The sequence below is a fragment of the Mchenga conophoros genome, linkage group LG3, assembly GCF_057382185.1.
Source record: "Mchenga conophoros isolate Kocher_MC1m ecotype Shallow Benthic linkage group LG3, M_conophoros_male_GT1.1, whole genome shotgun sequence".
Classification (NCBI taxonomy): Eukaryota; Metazoa; Chordata; class Actinopteri; order Cichliformes; family Cichlidae; genus Mchenga; species Mchenga conophoros.
This window is the reverse complement of record NC_140528.1, coordinates 32,460,116-32,481,768: the sequence shown is the minus strand read 5'-3', so window position 1 is coordinate 32,481,768 and position 21,653 is coordinate 32,460,116. Positions and strand designations below refer to the sequence as shown.

General features: G+C 42.2%; 1 protein-coding gene across 1 annotated transcript; it reads right to left on the bottom strand.

Annotated features, from left to right (window-relative positions):
- Window positions 1-1,420: 1,420 nt before the first annotated feature.
- LOC146578199 (uncharacterized) lies at window positions 1,421-21,044 on the bottom strand. Its single transcript, XM_085268629.1, has 12 exons — window positions 20,973-21,044; window positions 19,937-20,062; window positions 19,769-19,852; window positions 18,957-19,195; window positions 16,214-18,011; window positions 15,161-15,334; window positions 12,681-12,767; window positions 12,319-12,492; window positions 11,977-12,150; window positions 3,087-3,257; window positions 2,278-2,324; window positions 1,421-2,103 (listed from the first exon to the last, which is right to left on the bottom strand). Exons 2-12 carry the CDS (start codon window positions 20,011-20,013, stop codon window positions 1,529-1,531), a joined length of 3,600 nt encoding a protein of 1,199 aa, XP_085124755.1. The 5' UTR covers window positions 20,014-20,062; window positions 20,973-21,044; the 3' UTR covers window positions 1,421-1,528.
- Window positions 21,045-21,653: the final 609 nt, after the last annotated feature.

Here is a 21,653-nt window from a genome sequence, read left to right as displayed (position 1 = left end):
TAGTTACTTTAAGTGTTACTTAATAATGCGTTAGTCCCACCACTGGCCACTACACATACAGAAACCTGTTTCCCACATAACAGCAACAGGGAAACCTGAAAAACCTCTGAAGGATCCGAGGTGCAACGCCACGAATCTCTGTAAACAGCCACATTATATTCAAACTATCTGTCACCATATGTTTAGGTCTAGTATTATCCACTTATATCACAAGTCGGCGCCACTTGTTGCGTGAGCTCACAGTTTGTGAGATTTAATAATTAGGATTAACATGTAACTTTTGACCATGTTATGGCCTATTGTAATAAGTCAAAACATCAGGTTAATCGAAGTTGGCCCTGCTGACGATGCACCTGGAACTCTCTTTTTCCTACTAAGTAGCTGGCCTTACACCTGTTATTACTTGAACTTCTAAATTCCTTTTGGCCATCCAACTCCAAGATGACCTAATGAAATGATGGATGACAAGGTGTGTGAAGAGTGCCCAGAAAATGATGTAAGACAAGTGCCAAAAATGTGTAAATTCAACATGTTGGTTACAGTAAAACATTGACAAACACATTTAGTCAATAATTGTTATAATACCGACATTTGTAAAATTGGGAAAATACCTATAGTTTAAACTTAAACAACTAAAAGACAAAAAAGTCAAAAGTTAAAAGCTTGCTAGAGGAGGGGTTACGGAATCTTGGAGAAGTAGGGTCAGAAATGTCCCCATCAGCTCTTTCTGTCTGTGCTTAAGGCTCTAGACCCCAGAGTTTGTTTCGCTTGCTTTGACATGTTTTGCTGTTTATATGACTCTGTTTAATAAACGCTGTTTCAAGAATTGTACTCTTTTTCCAGACGACCTTTGAGCGATTTGATTTTAATTGGATCTAAAAGAACAAAAAAGAAAAAGGTGAATCTCCACATCTTCAGGTGGTTTAGGTTATTTGGCTTGCTGGCTTCAAAATTTTTGACACATAGTAAAAATTTTAAAACACTTCATGGCAACTGTGCTCATCAAACTGACATGCAGTTCATCTGCTCACCGGATGAGGGTCAAAAAAAATAATCATCAATGAAGAGATCAAGGAGTTTCTTAAAAACTGATCAAAAGCAGCTGTTTTTATAGAATGACAGAAACATGAGAGATGCTGAATGTCTTTAATAGTTTATACACAGTACTATTGGATGTCCACTTATTCAGCCATGATGGAAAAATCCAATTAAGAAAGAAATCAAACATTTGGATTCATTTCAATGAGCTCAGACTTGTTGAAAATGCAGAGGATCTGGTTGTGACCTGAGCTTCAGAGAAACACAACATACTAATATTCACGATGAAGCTTTGAGTGGAAAAAGACAAAAACAACATGTGGATCCTGGAATAATGGGAGCTTCCATGTTTAAAGGACTGAAGAGGAAGACGTTCACAAGGAATCATTTAAAACGGTTTAAAACATCAACCGATTGAATTCATGAATCTGAAAACGTTTTTCTGAGTGAAAGAGACAGACATGTACAGACTGAACTATCTGTTCAACAGTCAGAGTGTTTCTCTAACAGGAGGAGACTCTTTACACTCAACTGAGCACAGGGACACTGAGGAATCATAGCCAAATGCAAATCCAGGATAAAGAGGTTCAGTGAATGTGGTGTTGAAGGTGTGGAGGTGGATCAGAGTGTCAGAGGAGACTCTGTAGAAGGACAGAGTGCCAGCAGGACAGTCCACATACACTGCTGCTCTGTTAGAGACAGAGGAGGATGAGGAGGAGGAGATGGGTGTTTCTCTCTTATTATGACAGACAGAATGAGGACCAAAACCTGAGCACCTCAGACTCCAGGAATGAGCATTGTATCCAAGCACACAGTCAATGCCCTTTCCTTTCCTTATTATTCTTCTGTAACTCACTGATATATGAACGCTTCTGCTCCACTCGACCTCCCAGTAACAGCGACCAGTTAGACCATTTTCACACAGCAGCTGTGGATGCCAATTAAATCTGTCTGGATGATCAGGATATGAAAAAGTGTCCCACACACGTGTCACCTTCGTGTTGTCGTCAGACAGTTTGAGCCATCTGTGTACTGTGTTTGTGTCGATTGTGAGTTGACAGGAATCTGATGAGAGAACAAACACAATCCAGCTGCAGTTATTGAAACATCATCTGTTCATTGATTGACACTTTGATGATGACTCCTGACATCAGAGATGTGTATGAGTGATGTGACAGTTTGAAGATGGTTGAATGTGTGCTGCTTTGTTTTCATGAATCACATTAAAAACACACTTACACTTCCTCAGACCTGGTGTCAACCATTGTTCTCCAGCAGGCTCCAACCTGAAAGGAGGAGGGGGGTCAGACCAGCACAGTCTCTTCCAGCATGCACACATGGACATTATGTCGCTCTCATACACATACTGTTAGACACCGATAAAGGAACAGAACAACATTTTCACAAATACACTTCAATCCATATGTGGATCAAACTGCTGATGATTTTGACTGATCCTGGATCTGTCAGTACACCACTGTATTGAATGAAATATGACTGATTCAAACTGTGACCGTCATTATCTTTATATTCCTTATCTGTTTAGCTGGAAAGGACACCCCCCTGCCTTTGCTGCTAGCTGTTTTTCTCATCTTTGTGTCAGTGTGGTTACTGTACACGACCTCTGAGTGCAGCATTGACTTAAACTAACCACTTGAATGAAAGAAAAAAAAGGGCTTTTAGGTCAGTTTCATGATGAACCCATTTTCACAATGGTCCTGGGTTAGCTCTGAGAACAATTAAAATGTGCATATTAATGATCAAGAAATTGACTTTATAGCCCATTGTTCACCAGTGGTGCTAGTTTCACGCATAAATTTACTATTTATAAGGTTGGGGAGACGAAACCTGCAGTCAGCTGAGACTGAAGAAGTCACTTGGATGAGTGACGAAACGTTTCTCCCACTGAAAACGCTCATCCAGATGAACAGAATCAAATTTTTGGGATTTCCTTATTGGATGATGAGCATGCATCAAGAAAAAAAGTGAGTGAAGGACACAAGAACCATTTCCATCTCTTCCTCCTCTATCAGACATTTTCATCATACCTGAGAGTGTCCAGAGAAGGTAATTCCTGTTTTCCATATGACAGCAGCGTCATTCCAGAGTCTCCTGTATGATTGTAGCTCAGGTCCAGCTCTCTTAGATGGGAGGGGTTGGCGATCAGAGCTGAGATCAGAGAAGTACAGCCTTCCTCTTTTATCAGACAGCCTGACAGACTGCAGACACACAAAACAATCCATCTGTCAACGATTGGATGCCTGATACAACATTATCCATTTCCATCCATGAAATCTAAGCATCAGGATTAAAAACAGGAGTTGAGAAGAAAGAGGAGCTGAGCTGTCAACTGATCGCCACCTGGTAGTCAGTTGGATCAGATGGCGGGGAATAGTGATAGGTCGTTTGTGAACGAAATGGCTCTTAGAGCCGGATCTTTGAAGTGAACGACAGGAGCCGGCTTCTTATTGGGAGCCGTGGGGGTGTTTTTCTTTCTCTTGCCCTCTCGCTAACTTTTTTTCGCTTGACGTGAGCCTCGTGCTACATTTCACTGTGTGTTATACTTGTATAACTATGCATGTGACAAATAAAGAACCTTGAGATAAACTCAATAAATTAGCCCGTGTTTGCGCTGAGCAGAGGGGGGGAGGGGAGCAAACACAGCTATGCGTTTGTGCCCCTCCCCCCTCTGCTCAGCGCTGGGCAGTAGAACAACACGAACAGAGCAGGAGGGAGAGAGAGAAAGAGAGAAAGAGAGCAACAACAAGAGACAACGTCGTCAATTTAGAAAGGTACAGTAAAGAAAATGAGTGAAGCAACCAAGAAAACAAGCAAAATCTGGAACCACTTCAATTTTATTGACAATACAAAGGCAGAGTGTAGAGTCTGCAAGAAAAGAATTTCATATAGAGCTGGCTCCACAAACAATATGCATAGGCACCTGAGAACTGCCCACCCATCAGTGCAATGGGGGAGAAACAAAACAAAACAAAAACACAGTCAGTTGAGGGTGATATAAATGAAGGTGCTAGTGTGTCTACTGCAACTGTTGCTGCTCCTTCTTCTGCTGCAGTCTCTGAAGCGTCATGCAGTATACCACCTAAACCAAGCCAGAGCTCAATGAGACAGTTTCTGCAGAAGTCTGTGACCCCAGCAAGACAGAACACAATTGATGAAGAACTCGCAAAAATGACAGCACTTGATTTCCAACCATTTTCTGTTGTGGACGATAAGGGATTCAAGACTTTTATACATGCACTGAATCCCTGTATGTAATTCAAAGCAGGAAGGCTCTCTCCCCCCCCAAAAAAAATATCATCATCCCAGGCATATATGAAAGAACGTGCATCACTGCAAGAGGGTTAAAAAAAAGCAACAGCAGTGTGTCTAACAACTGACAGCTGGACATCCCAAACCACCACATCCTTCTTGTCAGTTACGTGTCACTTTATTGAAAATTATAAAATGGTATCCTGTCTTCTGGATTATTTTGAGTTCAGCGACAGACACACTTCTGAGAACTTAGCAGAAGAGCTGCTCAAAGTGGCAAAAGAGTGGGATGTGGAAAACAAAGTGGTTTGCTGTGTTACTGACAATGCAGCTAACATAACAAAAGCAATTCAAATCCTGAAATGGACCCACCACCCATGTCTTTCGCACACAATTAACCTTGTTGTGAGAGATGCTTTGAAGGTGATGAAGCCAGCTGTGGACAAAGTGAAGGCCTTCACTGTTGTGATTGGTGTGGGGGTAGGGACAGGCTTAGGGCGTCGGGGGGGTTCCCCGGAGGCATCTTCCTTAGGGGGCTCAACCCGGGGTAGCGGTCATGGCCAATTAGGGGCTCTGTTGGCTCTTATGTGACGGTTTCCTCGTGGCTGCGTGCAGTGGGGCTAGGGGAGGGTCTGTGCTGATGGACGTGGGTTACTGACCTGGTAGCCTGGCTGCCCCAGGGTGGGTCCGGGATGGGCATGAGGTTCTGGGGCGCTCCGGCTCTGGGGCCCTGGCCGGTGTGTTGCCAGGGTTGTGGGCGGGTGGGTGTGTGGGGGCCCGGCCCTGGCGCAGGGTGCCGCCGGTGCGTCGAGCCACCTGGGGGGCTTTTCAACTGGTGGGGGAAGTTGTCACATCTTGCAGGAGCTTTCCTCTCTTCAGGCAAGGCAAGGCAAGGCAAGTTTATTTGTATAGCACAATTCAACAACAAGGTGATTCAAAGTGCTTTACAGAGACATTAGAAACAAGAACAAATAAAAAGCATGATTTAAAATTGATTAAAACAAGCAAATAAACTAACTAACTAATTAACAAACAAACAAACAAACAACAGTATATAAAATCAAAACAGATAAAATCAGAACAGTAGATAAAATCAGTAGTTAAATGTAAGTTTTGAAATTTAAGCTTAAAGTGTGGATTTGGTGCTTTATTCAAATGCAGCTGAGAACAGGTGAGTCTTCAACCTGGATTTAAATAAACTGAGTGTTTCAGCTGATCTGAGGCTTTCTGGGAGTTTGTTCCAGATATAAGGAGCATAAAAGCTGAATGCAGCTTCTCCGTGTCTGGTTCTGACTCTGGGAACTGATAAAAGACCGGATCCAGATGACCTGAGGGATCTGGATGGTTCATACTGGGTCAGGAGGTCATTGATGTATTTTGGTCCTAAACCATTCAGAGCTTTATAGGCCAGCATCAGAACTTTAAAGTCTATCCTCTGACGGACAGGCAGCCAGTGTAAAGACCTCAGAGCTGGACTGATGTGGTCCACTTTTTTGGTCTTAGTGAGGACTCGAGCAGCAGAGTTCTGAATGAGCTGTAGTTGTCTGACTGATTTTTTAGGTAGACCTGTAAAGATGCTGTTACAGTAATCAAGCCTACTAAAGATGAATGCATGGACTAGTTCAGGAACTCTCTCTGCAGGAGGGGGAGATACAGGAGAGGTGGAGGAAGATCTCAGCCTGGGCGTCTATCGTCTTATGTAGTCTGGAAGATGAGTGGATGATGGGGTGGGTGCAGTTTTCTCTGTGGTGGGGTTGGGTGGACTGTCCCGGTCCGGATGGGCCTAGGCTCCCTTTCCCTGGCGCGTCGCAGAGTATGGGGGTGCCTACTGGGGTCAGCAGGGGAGCTGGCCCCAGGGAGGGGTAACTTGCCCCTCCCTTCCTTCCCTCCCCATCTCCAGCTGTCTCCCTCTTCCCACTCCACCACAACCACCCACACATGCAGGGCCTTGGAGTAGGGGTGTGTGGAGGGAGGTTCGGAGTCTTCTCTCACCCCCGTTGTCTGCGGTCTGCTGGAGCGGGGGGCTAGGAGGAGGAGTTGGCCGTCCAACTGGGGTCTGGAGTGTGGAGCCTTCCTGCTGCTGCGGAGTCGGGGCGGTCTGCCTCCCCCCACCGCAGGGAAAAGGGAAACACCACCTGGGTCTGGGTGCAGTTCCCCCCTCCAGGGGCGGGGGCACCTAGACCCGGTTTGTAGAGTACGCTTGGGGAGTGTGATCGTGTGTACAACGTCTCTTTATGTCTGTCTCCACGTTGGTTGAGTGTGGAGTAAGTGCATATGAGAGCATGAGGGTGGGAATGGATGTTTGTATCTGTGTGTGCCTGTATGTCTGTGTCTATATGTCAGGTTGGGTGTCAGGCGCCACCTCTCTGGGGACATCTCAGGCCCTCCAAGGTTTGGAGGCCTATCTCCCCCTACCACCACTTCCCCTGCCAGTGGCGGACCCCCTCAGACATCGGTGCGTTGGTGGTTCTTTGTGTCCGGGGATGGGCGCCCAGGTACACACCGGCTCACTCCTTGGCGGCCGCTTATCGGGGCCTGGAGCCTGGGGCTCGCTCGGGCCACTTCGGAGGTGGGGTGCCCCTGGCCTCTCGGCCTGGGGCTCGGTCACTCAGGCACATCTGGCTGCCGGCGGAGCTCACGGGCGCGTCACGGCAACCCCCCCAGCTTCTGCTCCGCGGCTGCTGAGTGACCCCTCATCTGGGACTCTCAGTTTATTTTTAAAAGTCTCAACAGGATCTTGAGCTTTATTGTGAAAGGTTTATGTGGAACATAAACAAGCGGACACGCGATGGTGTTACTGTTGTTCTTGCCAGTGACAACTCATAAAAACAGGCGTTTTTTCCGTCCATAGTGTGGTTATATTAAATATAAGAGAAAGAACTTTAAGAAATTAATACAGCCACTACAGTGAGCATCAAAACGGTGAAAAAAAAAAAAATTGCCGTAAACAGGTTTTTTTGCGACACCACGAAACAAACGATAGCATAAAATCAAACTAGACGTTTTTATATCGTCATCCGATATATATCGTTATATCAAACAGCCCTATGTGCAAATGTTATTGCATTATTAGTAGTAGTAAGTTCCATTGCTGGTATGAAAAGTAGATTAGACATGAACATAAATAATTGGGGTGCAACGATATGAGTATCGATATTGAACCGTTCGATTCAGTGCTTTCGGTTCGGTACGTATATGTATCGAACAATACAAAATTTTTAATTTTATCAACTTTCCTTCTGACGATGCTTTCTGTGTTGAGCGCTCAGTGGATCTGCGCTCGACAGTGCAGCCTAGGCGGAGTAGTCGAACGCAGATTCACTGAGCGCAGGGCAAGCTAGCGAGACAAAAGTTAAGCTCTCCTTGCAACATGGCAAATTGAACCTCCCCCACCCTCATTCAGATCTGGCGTTTGGAATTATTTTGGTTTTCATGTGAAGTATGACCCTGAAGGTAAGCGCGTCATGGACTAAAGTAAAACAGTATGTTGGATGTGCCACGCAATGCTCAATTACATGGGTGGGAGCTAGTGTGTTAGCGCAGTTAGCTTGTTAACGTGTTGGCCGTCCAGCCCCATGCACGGGGCGATCCGCGGTAGCTCGTTAACGTCATTTCAACGAGATTAACGCTGACAGCACTAGTGGCCACAACGAATATGACTGCACATTTACGCCGACATCATCCTAGTGCAAAGACAAGTGGAAGCAGACAAAAACAACAAGCACGCATGCTACAAACTTTACCCGAGTCATTTAGACAGCCGTTAGCACATGATTCTCCTTATGGGGACCTGATATGTTTAATATGCTGCTGAGAATATAGCCCAGAAGAAGCGGATAGTATAGCTTTTATTTTGGAAAGAGACATTTCTCTGTAATAAACTCTTTTCCAAAGATGAGTGATTCCTCAATCACATACAGGGCTTGCAAAATCGCTAGCCCGACGTCCCGGGGCTAGCAATTTTTCCAGTCGGGCTACCAACATTTATCTCTGCCCTGCCCGTCGGAAGGAAAAATATATGTCAATGCTTTTGCATTCTTTCGGAAATGTAGCTGGGTAAGTATGTCATTGGCATCGGTGAGCCACTGTCAATATGTGACATATTGAAATCGCGTTTGAATTTGCGCTTGTTTTTTGCTTTCACTTTGCAATCGCACGAACTGTGTATAGAGAGCGACAGCACTGATTGGTGAGTGATGATAATTTGCGCACCAATTCCTCTGACATCGTCTTATTAATCGTTAGCTTACTATGCAAACATGACAAGTGAAATCTCCGGCAGCAAGCTTAAACATGTGAGAGGTTGAGGTCGCGCAGAGAATCGCTGAGCGTTATGTGAGTGCGTGTGTAAAAGCAGCAGGACATATATATTTTAGTTCTGCTGAGCCAAATAAGACAGGTCAGGGTGAAGAAGTGACAGCCAAAGAAAAGCTTACCACAAAACGGAAAAGTTATGACAAATCAGAATATAAGGCAAAAAGAAAGTGCAGCTTTATGGTTTCATGGACAAAAGAATTTCTGTGGCTGCAATATGACGAGCTAAATAACCAGGGCTGCACATAAGTGGTCCGCAGGTGCGCATTCGCTGTCAAAATAAATTAAAAAAAAAAACGCGCACAAGATAAGAAGTTGCAACGGTGTTTGCGTACATAAGATTTTCAGGAGGACAGACATTTGTTTAGAACTCTTCAAGATGTTGAAGAAGCTCCTTTAAGCAATTACTGTGATGTTCCTCCACCTCCAAAGAAATGTTAGAAGGAGTCCGAACCACAAAAGAAGCGCGTATTCTCGGAAAAGTGGTTGCAGGAGGTGAGCTGGCTTAAAACAAATGATGAACGCACAGAGATGTGGTGCGGAATGTGCCGTGAAAATTTAATAAATGACAAATTTAAAAAAAAGGCATGAACATTTTTTGTATCAAAAAAAATATCAAACCGTGACACCAAACTATCGAACCGAACCGTGAATTTTGTGTATCGTTGTACCCCTACTAATATACTGCTGAATTTATTAAAAAAAAAAAAAAAAGCATAATTTTGAAACTTGTTATGTACTCTTTTTCAGCCATGTCACAGCCTCCAAAATGTTAATCCTGTGCAAGGGTCTACAGAGAGTGATAGCTGAACACCAAACCAGAGTAACTACAGGAAAAGTGAAAGAGTTGGTGGATGCTCTCTGTGCATCCATAGACAGAAAAAAGAATGGAATATAATGCTGTTCTCTCTGAAACCACCATTCTTGATCCAAGATTCAAGAAGCTAGTCTTTAATGACACCAGAGCGGTGGATGAAGCTCTTCAGAGAATAACTGCAGCAGCAAGATCCAGCAAACCAACTCCACTGCCAGGGGACCAAGAGGGAGAAGAGGCAGAAGGGGATGAACAAAAGGAGCAACAAGCATCTGTTGTTTGGAGGTTCTTTGAAGAACGAGCAAGTAGAGACACTACCAGAAGGAATCCCTCAGCAGATGGAATACTGGAAGTGACATCCTACATTGATGAGCCCCTTTGCCAGAGAAGTGCAGATCCACTGAGCTGGTGGGAGACAAAGGCTTATACTTATCCACGTCTTACCCAGGTGATGACATGGAGATTTTGCATTGTAGCAACATTAGTCCCCTCAGAGAGAATCTTCTCCAAAACAGGACAGATAATGAATGACAGAAGAAACCGGATCAGATCCTCAAAGCTAAGGCACTTGATATTCCTGAATGCCAACCTTTCCCTTAACCCTTTAAGACCTACCATAGAACCAAGTCCGCCAGAGCTTATATGATATTTTTACATGTTGTAGTGCCATTTTTGGGAGCATTTCAAGTTGCTATACATCAATACAACCATTATAGTCCAAGTTTTAATAATATGTCTGCATTAAGTGCATAGTAATTACATAAATTGCAAAAAAGTGCAATAAACTATATAAAAAAAAATTGTGTTTTTATTAACATATATATTTCTAGTTAGAGAAATTTAAGAGGCTTATCCCTCAAAACTGTAAATACAAAAAAGTTGCACAAAATAGTTTCCTACCACAGAAAATTTACTTTAAGTGTCTTCATAGTTTTATTTTTGAAATACACCAATTCTTATATATTGCAGAAAAAGCGAAAATGAATATTATAGTGCAAATTTGCAAAAAAAAAAACAAAAAACAAAAAAAACAACAACAACCCCCACAGCATATGCATCAAAATAAACTATTTCCAACAGTGCAATATGAGTCCTAAGCATCCCAGAAACGACACAGAAAGTCAAAGTCAAACATAACTTTTAAAAACACTAGTATAGGCTCATTAGGCCCTGATAGTAAAAGACTGCATTTCCGCAAAATGACGTCACTTCCGGTTTCAGGCAGGTCATGGCGGACGTGCGATAGTTCGTGCTGATGGACCTAGGAAGTACTACAAACAGCTGATCGGATCGGCAAAGCGTGCTTCTGGAATATTATGTTTTTGTTGCTGCAAGTGCTTTTTATGCAGTTTTTGCAAAGCTATATGTGGAAGGAAACTGTGACCTAGGACAACCTGATGGCATAAGATCTAAGTACAACTGCTCCAGTTTCATATGCAAAAAAAATTGCGCTAGCTTACGTGGTTGCAGAGCTACTGGGATTTAAAAATAGTTACGCAAAACAGAGCGTGCCCGCTCTGACCGGCTTTAAAGGGTTAATTGGAGATCTGGTTGTTCATTTTTTCTTTTGCATATTTTAATCGATATTTTATTGTGTTGTGATCTGTAGTGTTGTGTGTTCTTTTGTTTTGAATTGGTTTGAAAGGAAAAAAGCTGAAAATTTAAAAGGTAAAAAGATGAATTGTAAATAGTTGGTTTTTGTACTTTATAATATATTTATTTATTTTACATTGTGTGCTTGAATAAATACAAGAATATTTATATGATTAAACATTTTTTACATTAGAGGTTCATTGTGTGCATAATTTTATATTATTGTTAATAATAAATTCATTAAAGCAACCTGAAGAGCCGGCTCTTTTTAGTGAGCCGTAAGAGCCGGTTCGGATGCCGAAGGATGCTGGACAGGCCTGGCACACCTACACCTATTTCTGGCAAGCCATCAGGCGACTCAGGAGGAAAAAGCGGTGTCCTACCTGCACTGTGTATAGTTTAGGTGGAGCGCTGCTGACTGAAAACATTGTTGTGTCTTCCGTGGAGGAAGGGCAGTTAACAACTCCATATGGAGGACAACAAGGAGGATATGGTGCTGCATATCCAGCAGTAAGTAGGACACTGGTGCCCCAGGCGGGAATCTAACTTGCGATCCTGGGGGGAGGCGTGTAGTCTAACCACTACGCTATCCAGTCTCCACCCACACACACACACACACACACACACACACACAGATTTTCTTTACATCTCCCAGTCCTAATTTGTGGATATGTTGGTTGTTTCTGTGGTTTCTCTGCTATGCTGTTTTTTGTTTTATACAGTGGGTATTGAAGCAGATGTTTTTTTTCCTCTTGCTCTCCTTCTGTCAACTTTCTCCCTAACTCATCTTTCTTTTTTTCCATCCCACTTTGTCATTTTGTAATACAAACATTACTACATTTATTTAAAAAGGAAAAAAACCCTTACCTAAAATGGTAACTTAGCTTTTTGCGTAACAATATAAATCACACTTAAATGTTCATCTGTGGAAAGATTTGAATCCTCACCTGAGAGTTTCAAGGTTACATTGTGGACTCTGTAGTGCAGCAGACAGAAGCTTCACACCCAAATCCTGCAGGTTGTTGTTACTCAGGTTTAGCTCTTTCAGACTTGAGGACTGAGAGCTGAGAGCCGAGGACAGAGCTTCACAACTTCCCTCTGACAGGAAACAGCTACTCAGTCTGCAAAATCATTGAGAACACAAACAACACCTTTGTTAAAGTGCAATCGTAGTGCAGTGAGAAGTTACAAAATGATACAAAACATATTTATGACCTTTATCAAATTAGCTGCAATTATTCGTTATTTTTGGCCACTGACGAAAATAAATATAACATTGTTGATCTTACCTGAGTGTTTCCAGTGTACACTGTGAAGTCTTTATTCCTTCAGACAGAATCTTCATTCCTGAATCCTGCAGTTCAGAATTACTAAGGTCCAGCTCTCTGAGACTAGAGGACTGGGAGCTGAGAACTGAGGACAGAGCTTCACAGCTTCCCTTTGAGAACTTACAACCCATCAGGCTTTAAAAAAAAATAAAGAAAGAAAGAAAACAAACACTGGTATAAAAGTGTTGTCAGTATAGAGTTGTTGCCAGTATTTAATCCTGTTGTTGTTTTAAGGAATACCTCCAGAAACCTTACAAGATGCAACAATGAATGGATAAACTTCAAATTCTGAGAAAAACAAAAAACAAAAACCTTGATCTGACCTCAGAGTAATCAGTTTGCAGTTTAGATTCTGTAGTCCAGCAGAAAGAGTTTCAGAGCTCCTCTCTGACAGGTTACTGAGACTCAGTCTGAAAATTATAACATGAACAATAAAACACTCATTTTACTAATCAGTGTGTAGTAGGGCTGGGCCATATTATACCTGTGAAGGTTCTCAGTCATCCAGGTCATCGTAGTCAAAGGAGCTTGCAAAGAAAAGCGTCTGGACTTCTTTAAGTTACTTGAAGACGTTTCACCTCTCATCCGAGAAGCTTCTTCAGTTCTAAGGTCAAATGGTGGAGAGTCCCAGATATAAACCTAGTGGGAGTGACCCCCCACAGAGGGACAAAAGGACCCCCTGATGATCCTCTAATCGCCTGAGCCAAGGTGTGAAACTGGGTGTGGGTCACAATCAGCCAGAGTTTCGGGTGGGTTCATTGTGAAACCTGGCCCCACCTTATCATGCGAATTCCTGAGGTCAGATGGCCCAGGATGTGAGTGGGCGTTAAGGCGTCTGGGAAGGGATCTCAAAACTGGATTATAGATGGCAGAGAGTTGGTGTCGTAAACCCCGCCTCTGTTCAAAGATGGTCGCTCACAGTGGACATAGATGGCTTCTTTCACTCCTCTTTCAAACCATCTGTCCTCTCTGTCCAAAATGTGAACATTGGCATCCTCGAAAGAGTGTCCTTTATCCTTAAGATGCAGATGGACTGCTGAGTCTTGTCCTGTGGAGGTGGCTCTTCTATGTTGTGCCATGCGCTTGTGAAGTGGCTGTTTGGTCTCTCCAATGTAGAGGTCTGGGCACAGTGCAGCGAGGAATGTGGGGGGTTACTCCCACTAGGTTTATATCTGGGAATCTCCACCATTTGACCTTAGAACTGAAGAAGCTTCTCGGATGAGAGGTGAAACGTCTTCAAGTAACTTAAAGAAGTCCAGACGCTTTTCTTTGCAAGCTCCTTTGACCGCCATATTATACCGTTCACGGTAATACCGGTCCAATGCTTGGCAACGATAAGACAATGAAATATAGCGATAGAATATGGGTAAAACGTGCATGCTCAGTACTGAAAAAGAACGACGGTAATGGAGAATGAGAATAGGGAAAGCAGATTGTTGAGTGAAGCGGATGAACCAGAATTGGTTTCTTAAAAAAAAAAAAAAAAAGGTGCAACTTAACTGGTTTGGTGTTTGTCCGTCAGATACACAGAGCAATTTTTTTTTTTTGTAGAACATGCAAGCGGGCCGTCGTTACTACCGTATTTGTCGAACTAAGGTGCTCGTGAATCTGGGTCCTAAACTCCGTCCTTTAAGGTCCCGAAGTCAAACGAATATCACTGAGAGTTAAAAACTGTCTAAATTCTTTCATCTTTAATAAAATGATCAGCATTGCTGCTTAACCAGGTGAAACTGTGATGTTTAACATCTAGGCATCAACGAAAACAGAATTCATTACATTTAACGGAGTTAGAAGTTAGCAGGAAGTTAGCGGAAGTTAACTCGCTAGTTTCCTAAACATGGTATAGCATGTTCTGACTGAGAGATTTCTGAAAAAATTCAAACGTACAGCTCTGCTATCACTTCCAACATAAATGAAGACAGAAAACTACAGTGACGTTTGTAGGGTTACTGAAGTTGGGCTAGGTGGTATATAATGATGTGCTATGTGATCGCTAGCGACACAGCTATGTTAGCATAACATCAACAGTGAAGCTGGAGGATGAACGCTAACACTTTTCCACTCATTCAAAGTTAACGTGAAGCTTCCTGATGATTAGAGACAAATGCAATCGCATGGCAGGATGCTGTAAACGGACCACACTTCAGTCAGGACAACAACTGAGATAATCCATCCACAATACGAGGTTAGTCATTATACTGCAATAACATAGGAATAGAGCAGAGCTGTGATAGAATACAGCATTAATGAATCAATAGTATGGAAGTGGAGGAAGCAAGAAGAATGAGTTGAATAAAGTTTGATTTATCTGACTGCTTTGTTTCGCTTAATGTGCCTTATAATCCCGTGCACCTTATGGTCCGAAAAATACATATTTGGCTTTTTTTTATTTGTAATTTGCATTTGCACTGTTAAATTTTTATATAGCTTTAATGAAATAAAAACAGCTGCTTGTTTAAGTGAAAATAAATGGATGGGGGTTTTCTGCGCTAGTAAAGTTTTGTCTCACAGAAATTATATTGTCAGTTATATCGTTATTGCAAATTTTCAAATGTATATCGTGATATATTTTTTTGGCCATATCGCCCTGCCCTAGTGTGTAGTAAGAAGCTGCTACATTTAGCACTGTATTTTAAAGAATCCTTATTGCCTGGGATTAAAGAGGTTAGAAATGTGACAGTTTCACTTAGAAATAAGTGTGTATTAGTATTTCTCATTATGACCTACATTTTTAACTGATTAATTTGTCAGCTGAACAAGGGAAATATACAAAAAAAACCCAACTAAAACTGAATATACTGACCTCAGAGCATTCAGTTTACAACTTGTACTCCTCAAGGCTGCGGACAGAAGCTTCACACCTGAATCATCCAAGCTGTTGATACTCAGGTCCAGCTCTCTCAGACTAGAGGACTTTAAGCTGAGTACTGACTTCAGCGCTTCACAGCCTGTCTTTGACAACTCACAGACACTTAGCCTACAAAATAAAGCAGCATGAAATCTGTGACATTTATTAAACAAAGACAAGAAAAACACATCTTGCAGGGGCACTACAAGTCATTGTTAACTAAAAATCTCTAAATTTAAGCTGGAAGGAAGGAAGTATGTACTTATTGTCTGTCCGGCACTGCAGCAATCACAATTGTTGTCTGAAGGCAAACATGCCTTCACACCCCCCCCCCCCAAAAAAAAACCAAAAAAAAAACCCCCCACAAAACAAAAATGCCCAGACTTTCCCAATTGAATATTTTGCTATACTCGAGAAGGAGAGGTAGAGAAAAATGGAGGTGAAGAGGGATAGACTGAAAATCTGCTTGACCACCTGTTGAAGAAAAAAAAACAAAAAACAACAACAACAACAAATGCAAAAGTAATCGTAAATAATACATTTTACTGAGCAGCACACTGTATACATAATGCATGATATGTTTAGTAGAGGCAGCTTCTGCCAGCACCAAGACCGGGTAAGGGAGATGGGGTGGAAATGTGACATTAAACAAAACAATTGCTAAAAGAATTTAATTTGTAGTTCTAAATGTATTCCAAATGCATTTAGGGTGTTTTTTACTCTTCCGCAATGTTATTTCTAACTCCTAAAACAGGTTACAATTACATAAGCACGACCAATTGCGCAAATTAGGAGATGACGTTATTTAGCAACTTAGCAAGTTTCCTTACTGAGGAGTTGGCAACACCGATACCGTCTGCCGCTTTGGAATTTGTTAATGTTTTGTTAATGGACAAGCACCCATCACAGTTTTTGTTACTTACACAATTGTGCAATTAACAAATTGCAATTGTTGCTAGAATAAATATTAAAAAAACAAAACAAAAGCCTGATCACAAATTTACTTACATGGCTTTGTTGGAGGCTTTGACCACTGGCAGCAGCTCCAGAAGAGCCTCCTCTGAAGCAGAGTATTTCTTCAGGTCAAACACATCCACATCTTCTCCTGATGACAGTAAAATGAAGGCCAGAGCTGACCACTGAGCAGGAGACAGTTCATCTGTGGAGAGACTTCCTGATCTCAGGGACTGTTGGACCTGCTCCACTAGAGAGTGATCATTCAGTTCATTCAGACAGTGGAACAGATTGATGCTTTTCTCTGCAGACAGATTCTCACTGAGCTTCTCCTTGATGTACTCGACTGTTTCCCGATTGGTCTGCGAGCTACCTCCTGTCTGTGTCAGCAGGCCTCGCAGGAGAGCCCGATTGGTCTGCAGTGAAAGACCCAGGAGGAAGCGGAGGAACAAGTCCAGGTGTCCATTTGGACTCCGTAAGGCCATGTTCACAGCACTCTGGTAGAAGTGTTTCTCTGCAGATTCTTTAGTTTCAGACTTCTTTGAGTTCATTTCTTGGTCTTCCAGCAGATTGAGTCCAGAGTTGATGATGGTCTGGACATGAAGAGCAGCCAGAAACTCCTGAACACTCAGATGGATGAAGCAGAACACCTTGTCCTGGTACAGTCCTCTCTCCTCTTTAAAGATCTGTGTGAACACTCCTGAGTACACTGAGGCTGCTCTGATATCGATGCCACACTCTGTCAGGTCTGATTCATAGAAGATCAGGTTTCCTTTCTGCAGATGATCAAAAGCCAGTTTTCCCAGAGACTCCATCATCTTCCTGCTCTCTGGACTCCAGTGTGGATCTGTCTCAGCTCCTCCATCATACTTGACCTTCTTCACTTTGGCCTGAACCACCAGGAAGTGGATGTACATCTCAGTCAGGGTCTTGGGCAGCTGTCCTCCCTCTCTGGTTTCCAGCACATCCTCCAGAACTGTAGCAGTGATCCAGCAGAAGACTGGGATGTGGCACATGATGTGGAGGCTTCGTGATGTCTTGATGTGGGAGATGATCCTGCTGGCCTGCTCCTCATCTCTGAACCTCTTCCTGAAGTACTCCTCCTTCTGTGGGTCTGTGAACCCTCTGATCTCTGTCACCATGCCAACACAGTCAGGTGGGATCTGATTGGCTGCTGCAGGTCGTGTGGTTATCCAGAGGCGAGCAGAGGGAAGCAGTTTCCCCCTGATGAGGTTTATCAGCAGCGCATCCACTGAGGTGTACTCTCTGGGGTCAGTTAGGATTGTAGTTTTGTGGAAGTCCAGAGGAAGTCGACACTCATCCAGACCATCAAAGATGAACACAACCTGGAAGTCTTCAAACCTGGAGATTCCTGCTTCTTTGGTTTCAGTAAAGAAGCGATGAACAAGTCCCACCAAGCTGAACTTTTCCTCTTCCAGCACATTCAGCTCTCTGAAAGTGAATGGAAATATGAACTGGATGTCCTGGTTGGCTTTGTCTTCAGCCCAGTCCAGGGTGTATTTCTGTGTTAAGACTGTTTTCCCAATGCCACCCACTCCCTTTGTCAGCACTGTTCTGATTGGTTCATCCCTTTTAGGTGAGGCTTTAAAGATGTCCTCTTGTCTGATTCTTGTTTCTGGTCTGTCTGGTTTCCTGGATGCTGTTTCAATCTGTCTGACCTCATGTTCATCATTGACCTCTGCAGTCCCTCCCTCTGTGATGTAGAGCTCTGTGTAGATCTGATTCAGGAGGGTTGGGCTTCCTGCTTTAGCGATCCCCTCAAACACACACTGGAACCTCTTCTTCAGATTAGACTTGAATTTAAGATGACGATGACACTTTTGAAGAGCCTCTGAATTAAAAACAGTAAGAAGGATGATTAGTCTATTATGGTTTTTACAGTGTCAACCATTATTTATATAATCATGCATTTCCATCTTAATAACTTTCGTTAAAATCTCAGGAGATATTTGGGTAATTTGAACACAAATCAAATTGGACCTTTCATTGAACCATCTTCAATTAGCATGAAAATGACATGTCACAAAGGTTAGAAACATACAATTCTAGATATAGAAAATACTTAAATATTTTATTGAACAAGGTCATTCATTTATATTAACATCCATGAAGATGCTAAAAATGACAGCCTAAACACAGCATTTAATTAGTTAATAGACTGAATTGGCTTCTCTCAGTGTGTAAAAGAACCCACACAGATTTAGTTTTAACATATGGAATAGAAACTGAACATCTAACAGTGTTTACTGAAAACACTCGTCTGATCATTCCCTTATAACAAAGCCTAATACAATAACTGATTACACAGCAGTGGGGAGTAGATTTCACCTGCACCTTAAAGCGGGATGAAATCTAATAAGCCAGAGATGAAACAACGTGTCACAAATTTAGAAGATCATAATTTAGCCTGGAAAAATAGTTGGTTGCTTTATAAGAAAGCCCTCCGCAAAGCCAGAACATCTTACTATTCGTCACTGATTGAAGAAAATAAGAACCCCAGGTTTCTCTTCAGCACTGTAGCCAGGCTGACAAAAAGTCAGAGCTCTGTTGAGCCAACCATCCCTTTAACGTTAGCTAGTAATGACTTCATGAACTTCTTCACAAAATTTTAATCATTAGAGAAAAAAAATTTACCCATAATCATCCCACAGATGTAGTATTAGCTACAGCTACTTTTAGTACCATTGATATTCATTTAGACTAAAACAGCCTCAGTTTAATACATATCACAAAATTAATTGTGATAATGTTGTATCTGCATACTGCGTAGTCTGACCTTCATTCATCCTCTTTAAAATCGAGCTCGCCACCTCCATCTCATTGCCCGCATACGTCTGCAGCACCAGTGTAACTGTTTTCAGTCTGTCTGCATTTTCCAGTTGGCGTTTAAAGACTTTGGGGAAGTCATCGCCAGGGTCAGTCTGCAGGTAAAACTGGAAACGTTTCAGCTCCTCGTCTCCCAGATTGTTCAACATTTCAAGCAGCTGCACTCCCACTGCCTCCTCTGTCTTTGGTCTGTAAAACACGTGGACATGATTCACTGGATCATTTATAAGGACTGACTTTTCTTTTTTTTCTTTTTACTGTTCGTTTTGTCAAAATACATCTGGATTTTTGTGGTACTTCAATAAATGAATAAGGAGAAAAGTAAGGCTTGTTTGTGTAACAACTTGTTTATTAAATTAGTCACTTTTTTAATCATTTTTAATTTTTATTATAGGAAAAAAATATTTGTTCAAGAAAAACACTTTGCCTCTTAGTAGAATAAGATACAAATATAAATAACAAGGATTCTTCTACAAAACATGATATTAAACAGAATTAGCAGTGACATCTAGTAGGCATGTATATTTCATTGAATGCAACTTTAGCCTTGACACTGCTGTTTATACACAAATTAAAGAAAAATTAAGAACACTGCTGAGCAGATCGAGTCCTAAAGATACTCAGCCTCTTCACTGCAGAAGTACCTACAACATTCATTCTTTACACTCTGACTGAAATGTGTGTGAACAAGAGGTGAGCTGACATTAAACGTGGAGGATTTATTAACAAACACTGAGACAACAACATTTATTCACAAATTACCTCTCTGCAGGAGGACAGATGTCTTCTTTAAACTCATCACCCATGTCCTTTGACTCGTCACTGGGTGGAGGTCCAAGTTGGTTACTGTGAATAATGATGGAGCAGTGATGTGAGTGTTGAGCTGTGACATGTAGAAGAGTCATGGACAGTTAGAGATGGTCATCTCACCTCTGAGCATTGGTCTGGCTCTCTCTGGCTCTTTTAGAGGGAGGGACTCCCTCCTCTCTGTCCTCACACTGATCCATGCTGCTCAATTCAAATCCACATCAGCTCACACACACTTTCTACCCTCACCTACAGAGGAAACAAATCATTCATGTGCACATCAACTAGGTGATGCAGAGGTCATGTCTGATGTGTTGGACTAACATCAACTCCATCTGAGACACAGCTTTCATCAGTTCACTACAAAAAGTGCCTCAGAGAGTTGCTTTCAGACTCCAAATCCCCCCAATTACTGTAGTCCTACAAAGCAGCAGGTGAAACATCGCTGTAGAAATTGCAGAGAGCAGCTTTATTTTAGTAACAATGCCCAAGCTGACTGCTCACAGAGAGCTCATACTGTAACTGCTAGCTGCTCTGCTAGCTAAGCTAACCAAGTACTGTATCAGTTAATCTGACAGCAGTTACTGTGGAACAGCGGCCGAGTTTAGGACGCATTCCGTTTTAAGCCCGATTCCTGGACTCACTGGACCACACATACAGAAACAGGAAATGGCGGACACACTCGGCCGAGTTACAACGGGCTGGCTATAATAGCAAGACGACGGTTTTGTAAGTAGGTGTTCTGGGAATCCATCCTACCTGCCAAACCATCCTAGCCGTTGCTTCTGCGCATGCGCACAACACGATATTACGTGACGACGCGTCGTACCTTCATGAATATTAGCTAGAAAAATACTCAGCGCCAAACCACCCTACCTTTGTGATTGTGACCTACAAGCATACTTCACTTAGCATACATCATTTTTGTAAAATTAAGTGACAAACCTCCCTGGCTTTATGAATATGAGCTACTAGCTACAACTAGTTAAATGGCAAACCATCATACCTACTTAAATTTGTGCTGGAATTACTCTGTAAAAGCAGAAATTTGCATAAAATACTTACGGTACTTTATTGTATGAAAAAATCAAACATGAGCTGAACAAACAGTAAAGTTCATAAAGACAAACTGTTAAAGCAGGAAACAAAGCAAACTCACAGTTAATTCTCATAAAGACATGAAAAAGAAGGTACACTCCACACCTGGACACTAAAAGCTGGTGTTAGCTCGCTTAAAGCTTCGACACCGCGGTGTCGAAGCTTGATTCGTTTGACCAAAGTCACGTGATCAGTGACGTCCAACGATTCATTTAGAACTTAACTGCTTCGGTACCTGATTTAATCAAGAGCACCTGGCTGCAGCTGTAACCGGTGTGATTCTGCGTTGTGTCTGATAAAAAAGGTAAAAGAAAGAAAGACCTCCAAGTAAATAATTTGCCCACTCCAGCTCCTCTCCCACAGGGGAATTGTAGAAAAAGGCTGGCATTTATTTTTACATTAAACATAAAATATGCATTTACACGTAACATATTTGACATAAGATAAAACAAAAGCAACATGAAATCTGACATACCTGATAAAAAAGGTAAAAGAAAGAAAGACCTCCAAGTAAATAATTTGCCCACTCCAGCTCCTACGACCAAATACAGACAGTGGGGAAGAGGATTAGCTCAACCCACCACAGCTCCCAAGCTAGCAAGGAATACATATTCATGCTATCATTTATGGCGCCTAAAACACATTTATGACACACACATACTACACACTTATAACATCTTACAAAAACAGGCTCAATAATGACAATAACTGAACTAAAATCGCAATCATAAACATCAGGGTG